Genomic DNA, 16207 nt, shown 5'->3' with positions numbered 1-16207 from the left:
CCATTTACTGCCCACACAACCCCAATGCACCTGAAACTACCTCATACAATGAAAGTAGGTGATATATATTTATCTGATCTACCCCTTACAATCCATTAACCTCTGTCAAACGATTAAAAATACATGCCTCTGAACACTGGGTTGAGAAAGTGCAATGCGTTGCTTTTTTGAGAGCTACTTTGCGGAAGAATAATATCTGGGGTAACAGCTAATGGAGCATAAATGATGCTGATGATGATGACAGTGATTCATCTGTGAAAAGTTCAGCCATACATTAGAAAGCTTGATTGTAAATGATGATCGTGTGCTATAAAACCACAGGTCAGCATGTGTTTCCAGATGTTCTGGGCTAATTTGGCTCCTTAACTCTGTGGATATCCGGCGGCACCATGTGTTCATGTGTTCCTGCATGACCTCTCTGTGCCAGCAGGTTAGAAAGGGCTGGAAATAGACTGATTGGGGAATCAGGGCTGTAAACTCCCACACTCTGGAGCTTGACGGACAACTTCTCTGTGGGGAAGAACGAGTGTGCTGGTTCTGTGCTCTCGGCTTGGGTCCACGGGTCAATGAGCATGTCCGAGCAGAAGGGGAAAGACATGATTCACTCAATCCAGCCTTCAGTTTACTCCCTTACTCATTAATTTACTCACACTCACAATCACATCAGCACAATTCACTCTATTAATTTACAAAAAAAATACCCCTCGAATTGAAAATAATAGCAGCATTATTGTCATATCTGCCTTGTGCACTTGAGAGCTGAACTGATATAATATAATATAATAATATAAACTTAAGGTTCAAAATAGGGGGTTACAGCTTAATGCCATCAGAGAACCTGTTTAGGTTCCTATACACTGGTGAGACCCTTTGGAGAAAATCTTCACACCTTATCAGGAACTTTAAAAATGGATCCTATAAGTTCTTGTAAGACTGTCAACGTTCCTTATGTTGCCCCAAACGTAACCCCAAAAGAGAAAGTTTTTAAATATATATTGAAGTTCCTTTAAAGGACAAGTTCGGTATTTTACACTTAAAGCCCTGTTTTAAGATCGTTTCTGATGAAATAGAACGGTTAAGATTAAAATTTGGACACATGCTGCTGTCCCGAGAATTTTCTGTTTCTGTGGTTGCAATCCCCCCCCCACCCCCCACCCCCACCTCCACAATGGTTGCATAGGTGCACAGAAACAATCCTTCCTAAAACGCATTAAACTTGTGGTCTGGGGTGTTCACTGATATGCTCACACAAAAATCGCTGCAAAAGATGCTTTGTCCAAATTTTAATCTTAACCGTTCTATTTCATTAGAAACGATCTTAAAACAGGGCTTTAAGTGTAAAATACCGAACTTGTCCTTTAATACCTAATGAGATATATGAGGTCTTCAAAAGGGCATCTAGTGGTTCTCCAAATGTGGTTCTGACTTTGTAAAAACCAATATTAAACTTTTTTTTTTATTATCAGTATCAACCGATTTTGGATATCCGTATCATGTTAAGATGGATAAATGACAGTTTGCAAATATTAAAGTAAAAATTACCATCTCTGGTGAACAAATTTTTTAGGGCAGCGGGGCAGGTGTTGACGACCACCTCTCCAAAATCGGCATGGTGCCAGCAAGAAATATTGTCCCACATCCCTCTGCAACCTGTAAGACATAGAAAACAAAATAAAAGCTTAAAACATGTTGTGGAAAATATGCTGAAATAGCAGAACTTTCAACAAAAGTTACCGCAGCATTGCACATGAGAAACTTGACATGTGTTTGACAGGAATCTGGAAGAATTTAGGTTAAGATAAGATCCGCATTCATTTACCAATGTTCTTGAGAGTCTTTTATGAGTTGAGAGTATCTGACCATTTTTTCTGTTTTAACCTAACACACCACAAACACTGCATGGAACATGCATTTAGTTTGCCTTTCATTTAGCAGTAAAGGTACTACAGTACAACCAAAAAAAAACCAAAAAGGAGAAAGTCATTGAATCTCTTGAGACCAGCCCACAGGGACGGGACACATTCCAGCATCTATGGTCAGATGAGTGTTTTGTGAAGGTCTGGACATAAATAGAAAGATGGTCAAAGAGGTTTGACAATGACATCACACCCCCATCCATCGTCATCTACAACTCCAAACACTCTCAGAAACGGCACAGAAAAGAGGGCATGTAGTTCTTTGTGTGTACTAAAGGGATATTTGACCCCCCCCCCCCCAAAAATGAAAATTAATTTACTCCCCCTAATGACTGTATGACTTTCTTTTGTCTTTGGAATATTATATAGCACTTGAACTTGAAATATAATGAATGAGTAATAAGTTGTATAACAATTTAATGGCACTTTTTGTAACTTGAGATGCCAATTGCTCAATCTGTATATGGAAAAAGAGTAACCAAAATAAAATATTTTACATTATAACATTTCTTATTATTATTATCAATGTTAAAAACAGTTTTGCTGGTTAATATTTTTCGTAAAAACTAATACATTTTTTGAGGATTCTTTGATGAAGAGAAAGTTCAAAAGAAAAGCATTTATTTGAAACAATGTTACAATGTACAAATCTTTACGGTGATTTTTGGTCAAAAAGTATTATTTTCTTTTAAAAACAAATCTCACTGACCCTAAATCCTTTTAACAGTATTGTGTGTAAAAAACGCTTTTGTGTTCAATAGAGGAGTCAGGCACACAGGTTTGGAACGGCTTGAGGGCGAGTAAATAATGACAGAATTTTCATTTTTAGGAACAATTCATTTAAACAGCTGCGTCTTCTCTGAAACAGCTGGTGAGTTCTGAGGGAAAATAAGAAGTCTAAACTAAGAGAAAACAGGTCACTCACCAAGCATTGTTTAAGACACAGTAAACATTGCTTCTGATTGGTCAGTCCACTGTGCCCTTTTATGAACCATCAGAAATGTGGGCTACATTAAGTGACCCAAACCGCTTCTCTTTTTTTTTTTGCAATCATCTCCAGAGGGACTCGTCACTCATTTCACCCATTCGAATGGTCAAGACCTGTGTATATTTATTGCCAAATAATTACCATTAATTGGAACATCTGTCCGTTGATGGACACCATACAGCTGTCATCAAGGCAAACCCAAAACTGTGTTGTTCCCACACTTCTGATTTTGTTCTAAAGTGGATGCAAAGCATGTAGAACAACCCAAAACCAACATGCAAAAATAAAGAACAGATTGTCTATGATTGCACATTGATTACACCGATTTAGGCTTCTTTTGTGTTTAAATAGATGTTTAACATTAGAATTGTCACATAAATAAACAAATGCCAAATATGGTCCCTGACGGTTATTAACCGCGGGTTGTATGATTACGGCCGATGACCAGAGATGATACGAGCTGGGAAAATTCAGAAGAAAATATTTAAAGGACCTTTGAAGCACAGGCATCAGTAACACTGAGTCATCACTAAAACATCTGGGATCGTAAAAGCTTCAAAGTAGGATCCGAGAGCTCTCATCATAAAACTATGAGTATCTCTGTTCCATAAAAAAAGAGCTATACCTTCTGTTACCTCATCCAGACTCACTAAAGGGTTAGTTCACCCAAATAATGAAGATTCTGTCATTAATTACTCACCCTCATGTTGTTCCAAACCTGTAAGACATTCGTTCCTCTTCGGAAACACAAATGATGATATTTTTGATGAAATTCATCAAAAACAGTCCACTTTCACAACCTCGTTGTGTTTATTACAGTCATTTTACAGCGCACAAAAAGTATTCTTGTCGCTTCATAACATTAAGGTTGAACCACTGTAGTCATATGGACTATTTTAACAATGTCTTTACTACCTTTCTGGGCTTTGAAAGTGGTAATAACGTTGCAGTCTATGGAGTGGTCAGAAAGCACTCTCAACCCTTAATATTATGAACAAAAAAATACTTTGACTAAATAAAATGACTGTAATAAACACAACGAGGTTGTGAAAGTGGACTAGTGTGTAGATGACTTTACCTGTTTGGCTGATGATGTTTAATGTCCCTGACAACTCTGTAGTCCCATTTAGACACTTGTTAGCAATAGCCTTTTTCAAGACACATAAAAGCTAACATTCATGAGTGGTGTACCATACCCCATACCATACCTTACAGGTGTGTTTTATGTCATAGAATAAAACATTAAAATATCTTGAGCTTGTGTTTACCACAGACCTTATTTTTAAGGATTTAACCAAAATCCCATTAAAAAAAACCCATTGACTTCGGGACGAGGGAACTGGAATTCATTTTGGCCTACAAAAATATGTCATCCCTGCACCAATCTATCCAGAGACAATATAAATATCACACTCAACATTGACCTTAAAAGCTGGAGCCAAAAGCAACTCAACCACTATCAGCCAACAGTAAATGTGATTCTACATCTGCCAGAGCATTTCTACACACCAACAGAAAAACAGTGAGACATTAACTGATTATGTAGGACAAACAATGTGGCGAGAGCTCATTCAGATTTCTTTCACTGTAATGTTTGTGGGGAACATGACACAAACACACATAACACTTTCATCTTACAATGTTTGCCTTGTGAAATGTAGTTTCACGTTCTGGCCATCCGACATACTGTACACAACAGATGCTGTAAGTGGATTTGTAAGATGATGTAACGTGCGTGTGCACATCATGCATACTCACTAATACATTACCTTTGGTGTTTGCCGGAAAGTCGTCTGCCAGTATGCCCAAACATTCCTTCTCGGCCATCTGCAGCTCATACAGAAAGTGACAGTTTGCATGTCTCCCGCTGACCTTCAGGGGCAAAGGAAAGAAAATCAACCTTATGGTCTCAATGCTATACCATCATCAGAGAAGAAGCGAAAAACATCTCAGTCAGTGTTGTTTTTGTATCATTGACAAATATTATTATAGTTTTATTACGATTTTAAAAGTTTTAGTAATTTAGCTGTGTGTTTAGCTGTGTTTAAATGTCTAAATTGTTTGTATTCCTTTTTATTATTATGGGGTAAGTTGTCACAATAAAGTCTGCTATTAAACAGCCGAATTTAGGGTTTCCAGCAATATTTGAACAGTAAAACATTTATGAAACAAAACAATAAATGAAACAGCAAAAATACCAAACTATTTGTTTTGACCAATTAATAAAAAAACATTTAAAAGTAGGACAACTTAAATCTACTCAGTAATATATATTTCTTTTCAGTTTAAGTTATTATTAAACTAGATTAATATTAGAAATGTTGCAGATGTTTTTTTTATTTATTGTTTTAGCTTTAGTAAACTATAATAACCCTGGTCTCAGTGACAATATATATTTGCATAGACATGCACCCTCCAGCTCATGGGATCTACATAAACATCATGAGGTTTGTCACCTGAAGGCAGTGTTGAATTGCTAAGTCAGTTGAGACGGCTTGCTGGTGACATCACCTGAAATGACTGATCAACACAGTTGGATTCAAAGCTAGCGTGATCAAAGAGCCGTCACAAAGCCTGTTCAACTGATGGACTAAAAATCCTCTATTATAAGAACTGTAATGATATCAAGGGAATTAACCAGAGTCACATGAAGTCTTCGGTTAAAGATCTCATCGGCTGCTCAGTCATGGATAGTTTTTGTTTTATACATGTGGGGGAAAATGCGACAAAATCATTCTGAAAGCACGGGATGTTAGAATTTAAAATCTGAATTTTTAAAATACAAGCATTGACGTCAAAGATCGTAAGAACGTGTATTTTGAAAAACACAAGGTCACCTTGTACGTCTTACGTGTTTGCGCTGCGTGTGAACTCTTAATCACTTTTGGCTTTGGGTTTTTACCAAGTGAACAGCACAGAGACAAATCAGAACAGAACATAAGCCTACACTTTAGGCCTGTCATTGCTCATCTCTTTCAAAATCTTCAGCTACATCTTTGACGAGAGTCCTCAGCTGAGCAGAGCTTTCCATTCTGTATCACAGCTAGAACGATCGCCACACAAGCTAATGATATGAGTGATTGTATCAGGATTATTCTGGATCTGGATCATGACTGCAGAGCAAACGCATGCTGGCTGAGATTAACTCAGGCTGAGAGCAATTACAGTCCAAAACAGATTTGACATTCTCACTTCTTTTTTTCTGCTGATTTCTCAGCTTCCACTGAGAGAGAATGGATTCAATATGTGGATTACCAAAAGTCTGAATCCAAAACATCTCAGTATTACTAAAAATATCCAAATGAGCTTCTAGAGTGTTCCTTTCGCACATCTTATTTTAATGACATTTGTGAGAAAAGTGCATCACATGTATCCTGAGAGTGTGTTGTTCCGGTTTAGCAGACTGAGTCTCGTCAGCAGTCGGTCGCCAGGGCACATATCTGACTCATCCTTCTGCTTCATGGGAATTGACATGCTTTTCGAAAATAATTTGTTGGGAAAACGAATAGCAGCTTTGTAGTTGAAAGGGGAGCATCTGGTGCAATAAACATGTAAAACGCTTCCACCTGAGAATGATGCTTTTTAAAAGTAAACTAAGTGACGGATGCAAAAATGTCAAAATGAGATGAACAGTTCAGATAATCAGATAAATGACACTTATCAGAGTTCTAAAGGATGTTTCAAGTAAATATGACCAGCATTTATCTGAAAAGGTCATTTTAAATACCATATAGTCGATACTGCTAGTTTATTATATTTTTTTCAAGTTAATTTCTCTATTGATACATTCACTACTATTTAAAGGTTTGCTCACCAAATCTGCATTTATTTTGTCAAAAATATAGTAAAACATGTGAATATTATTACAATTAAAAAAAACTGTTTTATATTTTAATATTTTTTTCAGCATCATTACTCGAGTATTAAGTGGCACATGATCCTTCAGAAATCTTTCTAATATGCTTGATTTGCTGCTAAAGAAACATTTACTATAAATATTATAAAACTCTTGTTCTGCTTAATATTTTGTTGATGAACAGAAAGTCCAAAATAATTACATTTATTTGAATATATATATATATATATATATATATATATATATATATATATATATATATATATATATATTTGTAATGATGTAAATGTCTTTACTATACCTTGTAATCTATTTAATGTGTCCTTGTTGAATAAAGTATGAATTTCTTTTTCTTTTTTCTGTAACAAATATCATAAGTTGACATTTTCTAATAACAGACCACGTCCTATAATGGGGTTATTATATGGGATAAGCTGTCTGTCACACTGAAACCTGCCATTAAACAGCCTATTATTGTTTTTTTCAGCAATATTTAAAAATATCATTCTATTTGTTTTGACCTACAAATATTGTAATTAATAAACAAAAAACATTCAAACATTTAAAAGCAATAATACAACTTAAATAAAAATTTACAATGTAAAAATGTGACTACTTCCCCCAACCTGAGGATTTTTAACTAGGCCTTTTTGAAACTAACAAACAAAACTACTCATAGAGAACCCAAAAATGTGACTTTTTTTACTCTAAATCATAGTTTAGCCCTTGTGATTTGCCCCGGTCTGTCTCATATATATATACAGGCAGAGGTTGAAGCGGCAGCATATCCAGTGCATTTTCATCTTTAAATAAAAGTGATCTTCAATTTCAGTGTCAGTAATGTCACCCAGTCACATTATTCTGTTTGCAACACCCTGCTGAACTACTGTGCATGCGTGACACACTTTCCTGCTCGCTCATGTTTAAATCCCACTGGAGTAACTGCAACCACAAACTCATTTCCATAAGTTGTTTTAGATCTAACGATTTATTTGAAGGTTATGGAGGAAATTTACTTTAAATGAAACATAGTCGCTGGTCATTTATTTTCACAGAAAACGATGACGAATCACAGAACAGATAGCTTCTGGTTAAAGTATAGATTGCGGGTGGTTAGTGAATAAAATACACTGAAATATTACACAAAAGTGGTGTGACTGTTCAAGTTTAAACCTAACATGATGAATATCATATCTCTTCTGTGGCTTTACAATTTGCTTTTGTGCTACTATGTTTCTCTTCTGACACAGTCAAGATGATTTAATCTGCAAGAAGTGAATCTGGATTCTGGCAGTCCTTTACTGAACTCAAGTGGGTCAACTGGAAAGCATGAAACTTTGCAAATGTCATCATCTGATTAAGTGAGAACGTGTGGTTTCATGCTTGCGGTGAAAAGCAATTGTGCAACTGTTATCAGTCTGTAAGCCAACTTTCCATTTCTCACACTTGAGCATAAAGCATTGCTCTAAAAGTAATTAACGAGAATAAGAAATGCATTTCAAGGTCAAAAGCGCTCTGAGATTTTATTGCTTTGTTTAAACAGTTGTGCTCCACACAAAAAGCTGTGTTATTACTATCATAAACAATGAGGAAATTCTTTAAAAAATGATATTAGACTCTTTTTTTTTCTGATTACTCAATGTATTTATGCTAGTAGAAAAATATCTTCTGGATTATTGTCATTTTTTGCCTTGCACAGGTTGGGGAAAAAGGTTAGACTGAAAGAAAATACTGTTCTTTCTGCCAGTAAATTTTTCATCGCCACAAAAGCCTGTCACATAAATACGATACAATACCATCAAACCCCAGGAGGACAAAGAAAAGTGAAATAATAAAAAAAAAGACATTAAATGTTGCTGCATGAAATTGGTCAGGGATTGAATGGATTGAATTCTAATAGAGCACAACCACACACAACTTCCTCTCAGAGCTTTGATGGGATCTCTGTGTAATATGTCTTCAGTATCTGGAGATACCTCTTGATCCACGGATTGAAAACCAAGTTTTAGGGGCTTTTGGGGGCAGATATTGCATGAGCTTTACAAATCAATGCAAATTAAAAAAGTAGTACGAGAAGAAAAATGTTATTTTGTATAAATATAAACATTGCTGCACACAAAACAATTACGCTTATGTGCATTCTCAATACTAATGACAAAGACTGTAGAGTGGAAAACACATCAAGGACAGTCATCTTGTATCGTAATCCCTGTAGAAGACAGACTACACAGATGCATACAGTATATGGTACAATTGAACATTTCTGCAGCATATACTAAGATTGAGTTTGTGTGTATCTGTGCCTCTGGGGATGCAGCCATATGGACAGAGTGTTGCACTTTAATTAAGGTCATAAAGACATGCTCGCTGATCTACAAGATAAGTAACTGATAAATAGACTTTTGAATAGATAAGCTTAGGCTTATTTAAAATGAGATTAAAAACAGGGCTTGTAAACAATATCTTATATAAGTTTATTTATGGTGCATCGCTTTTCCAGCAATATCCAAACTATTTATCTTTGACATTGGTATTTACAACGTAAAAAAATCCTATTTTTGATCAGTATCTTTTCCAATTTACCTTAGAAATACAACTGCATAAGAGAAAGTATCTTGAATATTAGTGCATTTGTTATTTTTGTGTATTTTCTAACAGCAATTTTTTTATGCATCCAAAGTTTAAACTTTTCGGCTTTATAACAGTAAAAGTGCATTAGGAGACCAATGTTGAAAGTACTTATGAAGCACTTTTGCGTGCACATCTTAACATTTTTGAGGAAAACAATTAACATCTAGCAAAAAAAAACATATAGCTTTTTATTTGTCTGCAAGCCACCAGCTGTACATTGCACAGCAAGAAATTGAGTAGCTCTTGCCCCGATGAATCTTTTCGTGAAACCCCTTTAGGCGAAACACCTGAATCACCACAGAGAGCCTGTTTAGAATTATAGAAATAGCCCTGACCCACTTCTCTTCAAAACATTGTTATGTTCTCTTTTTAGCATATTTAAAAGACTAATTGTAATTTAATTTAAATCTGTATAAGAGTGTCCAGTACAAGAAGAACTGAAAGCTGAAGGTCTGAATGACCGAAGGTTAAGAGACTGAAGGTTGATGTAAAGTGAAGATCAATAAACCAATAGAAATTAAGCACTTTTAACACTAATGGCTGGCATGCTCTGCAAATGACATTTTCTGAATTACCTCAGATTTTTTAAAAATAAATAATAATAAATAAAAAAATCTGACTTTTTGCATTAAGAGGAGACTGTGGCTTTACACTTTTGAATATTTCTCAGGTATATGTTTATACTTTATAAACATACCGTACTAAAAACAACAACTATTGATTACTTGGTGAATATTGAATATTTTTATCGTTGGTGCCAAAGAAAAAAACATAGTTTGTCGAACTCATGTTGTCCCCCCCAATCTGACTTTAAACAGCCTATTTTAAGCTTTTTTTAAATTAAAGCAATTACAAAGCACAAAATGATTCATGAAACAGTTAGTGTAAAAGGTAGCCTATTTGTTATTCTTTTGATAGTAGCTGGCTTTGACATGGTTTCTATCTAGTCCAAGCTTGTCATTTGTCAGGTTGGTCTGTCCAAGCAGATTTCAATAATGGCTCAGCTGGCAGTCCAGCAGGTCTGAGATCAACCTGGTAGACCACCTTGTACCAATAACAAACCATCAATCATGTTCTTAAACCAGCTTGACCACCATAAGTTGACAAAATTTCATCAGTTTTAGAGCATAAAAGTTTTTTGTACCATTTTAATCGCATCAAATACATTTGATATGTCATGACTGTATTTATTTAATATATCTATATAATTTATTAATTTGGGTAACACTTTAGTTTAGGATCCAATTCTTACTACTATCGTTGCTTAAAGCATGCATTACTAGGATATTGGCTGTAATAAATCACACCTTGTTCTGCATTCTACATCCCTTAACCAACTTCCTTTCAAAATAACAGTAATTATGAGTGTATTGAGGCAAAAGTCGTAGTTAATAGTTAGTTAATACTGAGAATTGGACCATAATCTAAAGTGTGACCATAATTAGCATAAAACTGTAAATATAGGCTAACTAAATACGTGACAATTGACAAACATGTCCTGAGAACAGTAGTTCAACCTTTTAATTTAAATTTTCTATCATTATAGCTCTTGTCTGAAACATGCCAGCGTGATTTTAATGTTGTTTGCTAGAAACTGTAGCTAAATATGATAGTTTGGCGGACACAATTCACAGACATTTGTGAAGTCGGAAATGGTTTGAAACCAGCATACAAAACCACAACTAGAGAAAACTCGCATATGATGTGATTGGACTTTTCACTCTAAATCCCATATTTACTGAAATGCAGTCCTTTATGAAAACATTTTGACAGTTGAAACCCGCACACCTGAGGAGGACAAACTCATAACTACCGGTGCAGGTAGTTTACTTACCGAGTGCGCGTGCCAAACTAAGAGAAGAGCAAAACAGTTCACGATGCGGTTCATGTTTATTTCTTGCTGGTTTCATAAATGATATCTCGTTAGCATAAATTCCAGCCAGTCCTCAGTATCAAGAGCGAGAAGTCATGCTGGAGGACAGAAGAAAACACGCCACTTGCGCCAAGATATCCGGTGAAAACAATTCTGAGCGCGCAAAATTCGTGTGTAGAGTGCAGGATGGATGAGCGCGCGAGTGCGCGTGCTGAGGGGAGGCTGTTGTTGATTCTGTTCCTCCTCCTCTCTAGATCATCAGAAGCGCCACACATCTTACACTGCCAGCACTTGGACAGATATTTCACTGGCATTCATTTCAGACACTTTGAGTGTTTATCTGCTTTGAGGTCACTAAAATTTTGGGTGATTTTTCTGATTATGGGCTGGGCTAGTTGTTACACTTTCTACTCCAGAAAAAAAAAAAAATCAAAATATAGGTTTAGTTTTGAAAGTCAGTCTCTGTGTAGACACAAATCACTGGCCACAAAAAAAGTGATCGAACATTTCCACTGCCCAGGAAAAACTTTTGGGTCACTGAACAAATGTTGGGCTTTTGAGCCAACATGCCCCAATTTAAGTTGTCCCAATAGAACCAGCCTTTATTGGCTTCTCAGTAACTTTAAATAGTAATAAAATACTTCATGAAACGGAAAAATGTCAAAAGTACAAAATATCAAACCATTGTTTTAGTCAACAAACTATTTAAAACACCTTCACTGTAAAAAAAAAACATATATCATCAATAAGTTATGACAACATGTGTTTTTACATTGCTTTAACTCATCAAAATAAGTTAAGCATTTTTTTTAAATTACAAGTTATACTAGATTCAACTGTTTTTTTTTTTAAAGTCAGTTTAATGTAATTTAAATTGAAATGACTGAAACATTCAGGTTGATTATACTTACAAATTTAAGGTAGCAACTTTTTTTTTTACAGTGAACTTGCATCAACTTGAGATTTATGAAAAATAACATGTTCTATCATAAAGACAGGATTTATAATTATATTCTAATTTAAAACCAACATACAAAACCACTCATGGGGCAGGGCCTGATGCAGATGCAGCAGTTGCACCTCCCTAAGGATGACCCTGCTCTTACATTTGTGTAAGTGGACTTTTGACTAAACCATATAAACTTTAAGCTCAATGCTATGAAACTAAACAACATTTTTACATCTGGATGTGAAAAAACACAATTCATTAGATCTCTGGAGAGAAGAACATTCGGGTAACAAGCATGAAAATGAGTGTGAAAATAAGATGTAAGTGTGAAGTCTCTCTTGGATTCTAACAGGCAGTGGAAGATGCAATGTATCTTTTCACTTCTTTAATTATTATTATAACTCCAAAGACTTGGCTGATTAGTTTACCATTAACTTAATCTAAAATAAAAATATCTTCCTACTGCCTCCTTAAAGAGGAAGTCTTGTGGGCGAATAAACTGCTTATTAAGACTCTTTTATCTATAATGTCAAACCACAAGATGTAGGTCATAGATGTGATCAAATAGATAGAGTGACCAACAAAAAATCCTTTCTATAAGTTCAAGTGTAGTGTTGGGTCACGTATAGAGGAGAAACATTGCACCTTTTTGTGCATATAGTTTTACTGTTTTTTCAACTATGAATTCAATGTTCACACTGCAATTCTTTGTTTCACACTTTATAATTGGATGCATTAGATACATTTTATGAGTAATCATTGATAAAACTGTCCAATACAGAAGTCAGTTGAGCTGAACAGCAGCTTAATAAATAATAACTTTCTCAGCACTAAAGTGCCGTTCAAGGAAATCACTTCATTAAGCATTGTGCTCGTTCTTTGTGAACATCATGTGATGGAGTTTGGAGACAGATGTGGAAATAAGTCAATCAGAGGGCAGCCATTGACTTGCCATTGCCTGAGCTGATGGTAAGAAGAGTGTATCAAACAGAAATATACGAAAAAGAGCTGCGGCGAGGTATTTTAAAGTACCTCAAGCATACCTTTACTTGAGGATAATGTTAAAAAAACAAACAGATAGTGTGAGAATTTGCTCATTAATGTTGCATGGCTGGGATTTGACATGACAGTGACCTCTTCTGGTTGTCCTAAGGCTATAGTGTGATACATTATAAATCAAAATGTTATGTTTGAGAAAGCATTTCAAACGCAGTGCAAACCAGGCACTAGGCAGACAGATAAAAACACAATTTAATTAGTATATTTCGAGATCTGTCAAACTACGCAGGATTGCATGCGGCTTGAATAAATGCATTTCCCTAAAATATGAGTAGCAAGTTTTATTTTTGCAGTAAGCTGGATGTGGAAAGATGAACAAAAGACATTACTCTCTCGCAAATCCAGACCATCTGCACTGGAACATTTCACAAAGGAAAATACTGGATATTCAATCATCATTTATGGCTTTTGATACTGGACTATGCTTTTACGTTCCCCAAAAAAATGCACTTTGCGTCAGATGCGTATATTAAAATAAAACCCAGGCGGGATTTCTCCTTCTATGGAGATTCAATGGTTTATCATTTCCCCAAAAAAGTCTGAAAGGGAAAAATGAGTCTAGATTAATGCCTGAAAGTTCCTACAGATAGTGGACTGATCCAGGACATGTTATTATGAAGGGATTCAGTTCAGACAGGAATCTGTAATCTGATATTAGACTGGTAGTCTCACATATTTCATGGATTGAGGGGGGAAAAATTCATATTTTGTTATTGTTATGTTTTAAAGCTTTTGCTGAGAAAAAAAAAATCTATTACAATCCGCCTAGCAACAAGACGAACACTGCTCACTTTTAAAAAACAAAGGTTCCTCATTGGCATCAATGGTTCCATGAAGAAACTTTAACATTCAATCCACAAAAACTTCTTTAAAGCGGATTAAAATGATCTTCACACTAAGAAAAAAAGGTTATTTTAAGAACTGTTCACTGAAAAATGGTTAGTATATGGCATCGCTGTGAAAACCTTCTTTTGGAACCTTTATTTTTTAAGAGTATACCATATTACAGAAATATTAATATTGAAAGGAATATGTCTGACTGCTGGTAACTTATGCATTATGCTTAAGCATCAACAATAAATACGAGTCTTTACATAAGAAAATATGATTTATGTAGTGATGTATACACATGGAACAAAATTATTTAGTGTCTTCTGAGTGTTCTCATTCCTGGTAAATTCTGTCTTTTAAAAAGGACATATAAGCAGCGTAATAGAAATAATGACAAACATTTTGTCAACCGTTGAGATGTGTTTAGACTTTTTAATTTTTTGTTGTGATATTAAAGTGAGGGAAAATGTAACCACACACAGATCCAAATAAATTTGGTCAAGCAAATGGTAAAACAACGGAATACTTTCCATTTCTAGGAAATTACCTGACTATGAGCACATAGTGACACAGCTTTTAGAGGGACATGGCTAATAAAAGTTCAGACTATACAAACACTGCGCATGTAACATACTATTTTAAGTAGCTACCAAAACTCAAGTTGTTCTATTCATGTTAAGCAATGTATAGTGCTTGACAGATGCACATTGACAATAAAAACCTAAAGGGAAAAGAAATTGGAAAAAGACTTTCACTAACAACTTTAAACCGACATGGGACAGGAGACATGAAGCAGTAGTAGGCTATATTCATCTTTTTTATGGGTTGCAGACATTTTAGTGTCAGTCTATGTGTGTTAATTTAGCACCATCTGCTGGAGCTTCTTCTTAAAGGGATAGTTCACCACAAAATAAAAAAATTTCAAAACTCCCTCTAGTTGTCCTAAACCGGTATGACTTTATTGAACTATCCCTTTAAGGGCAATGAGAATTATTTTGGGGAAATCTGTTCATCCTATTTACTCCAGTACAAAGAAATAGCTCTTATAATATATTTAGAGCTGCAATTGATGTCTTATTAGTTTTATTAGCATTACTTTTTAATTAACGTTATTAACATTACATTAGAAAGTGAGGATAATACATATTTATGCATACAGTACCCTTCAATGTGAAGGTTTTGAAGTAAAACTTATTTTAATTATGAACTTATTTCTAATATTAAAAAAGTAATATTGACAAATTTAGCAAAATTATTAGTATTCATTATATTCTATTATTCTAGTCTATAGTCGTTAGACTTGGAAAAAAATGATCACACAAACTATATTTTTCTTTAATATATAATATACTACGACAAACCAATATTTGTTCCCATAGCCAGCCCTGATATTCTGCAGGCTAAATTTGCAACCATGTTACTTGCAACCTTTTATTTTGTTTTTATTTAATGTATCTTTTAATTTTTTTTTTTTAATTCAACCTAATTTAGTTTGTTGCCATGCAGAAAACATACAAAGGGTTTGTATTCAGACATATTCCATACTAACAGTAACAAACAATATAAACTGAATTGAATAATGAAACAGCTAATTTAATATTTGATGTTCCAGCAAAGTCTCAAAACATATAATATTGCAGAATCATAATAATAAATGCATGCATTTTTTTTGATGATGTGCTCATCGTATCTAAAAGAGGTCAGATGAATCATTACCAACTATAAAAGTTAAGAAAAGTTAAGTTTTACTTGGAATTTACATTTATGACTACATAAACTAGTAAAATAAGGCCTGGTTTCACACACAGGGCTTAGACTAAACCAGGATTAGGTCTTAGTTTTAATTAGGACATTTAAGTAGCTTTTAAAAACGTGCCTTAGGAAAAAAAAACATTACTGGTGGTGTGCATCTTGAGACAAAACAATGCGCTGACATATTTTAAGATATATCAGTGCAAGTTGCTTTCAGTTAAAACAGCTCAAACATGCATTTAGACTGGGACTAGGCTTAAGCCTTGTCTGTGAAACCGGGGGAAAATGTAGTAGTAAAGTGAAAAAAGCTTGAAGGTGAGACGTGCAAAGTAAAGCGCGCAACTCCTGCGTC

General features: G+C 34.9%; 1 protein-coding gene across 1 annotated transcript in view; it reads right to left on the bottom strand.

Annotated features, from left to right (window-relative positions):
• The window catches only part of vipr2 (vasoactive intestinal peptide receptor 2), a 30558-nt gene extending 19068 nt beyond the window's left edge, over positions 1-11490 (bottom strand). The window contains exons 1-3 of the mRNA XM_056249162.1: positions 11226-11490; positions 4674-4776; positions 1543-1650 (exon numbers count right to left, since the gene is read on the bottom strand). Of these exons, the coding sequence (XP_056105137.1) occupies positions 1543-1650; positions 4674-4776; positions 11226-11279 (265 nt within the window). The 5' untranslated portion in view covers positions 11280-11490. The remainder of the gene's footprint in view (positions 1-1542; positions 1651-4673; positions 4777-11225) is intronic.
• Positions 11491-16207: the final 4717 nt, after the last annotated feature.

This window comes from Rhinichthys klamathensis, unplaced genomic scaffold (assembly GCF_029890125.1).
Source record: "Rhinichthys klamathensis goyatoka isolate OS25496 unplaced genomic scaffold, OSU_Roscu_1.1 h1tg000059l_1, whole genome shotgun sequence".
NCBI lineage: Eukaryota > Metazoa > Chordata > Actinopteri > Cypriniformes > Leuciscidae > Rhinichthys > Rhinichthys klamathensis.
This window is presented reverse-complemented; position numbering and strand designations above follow the sequence as displayed.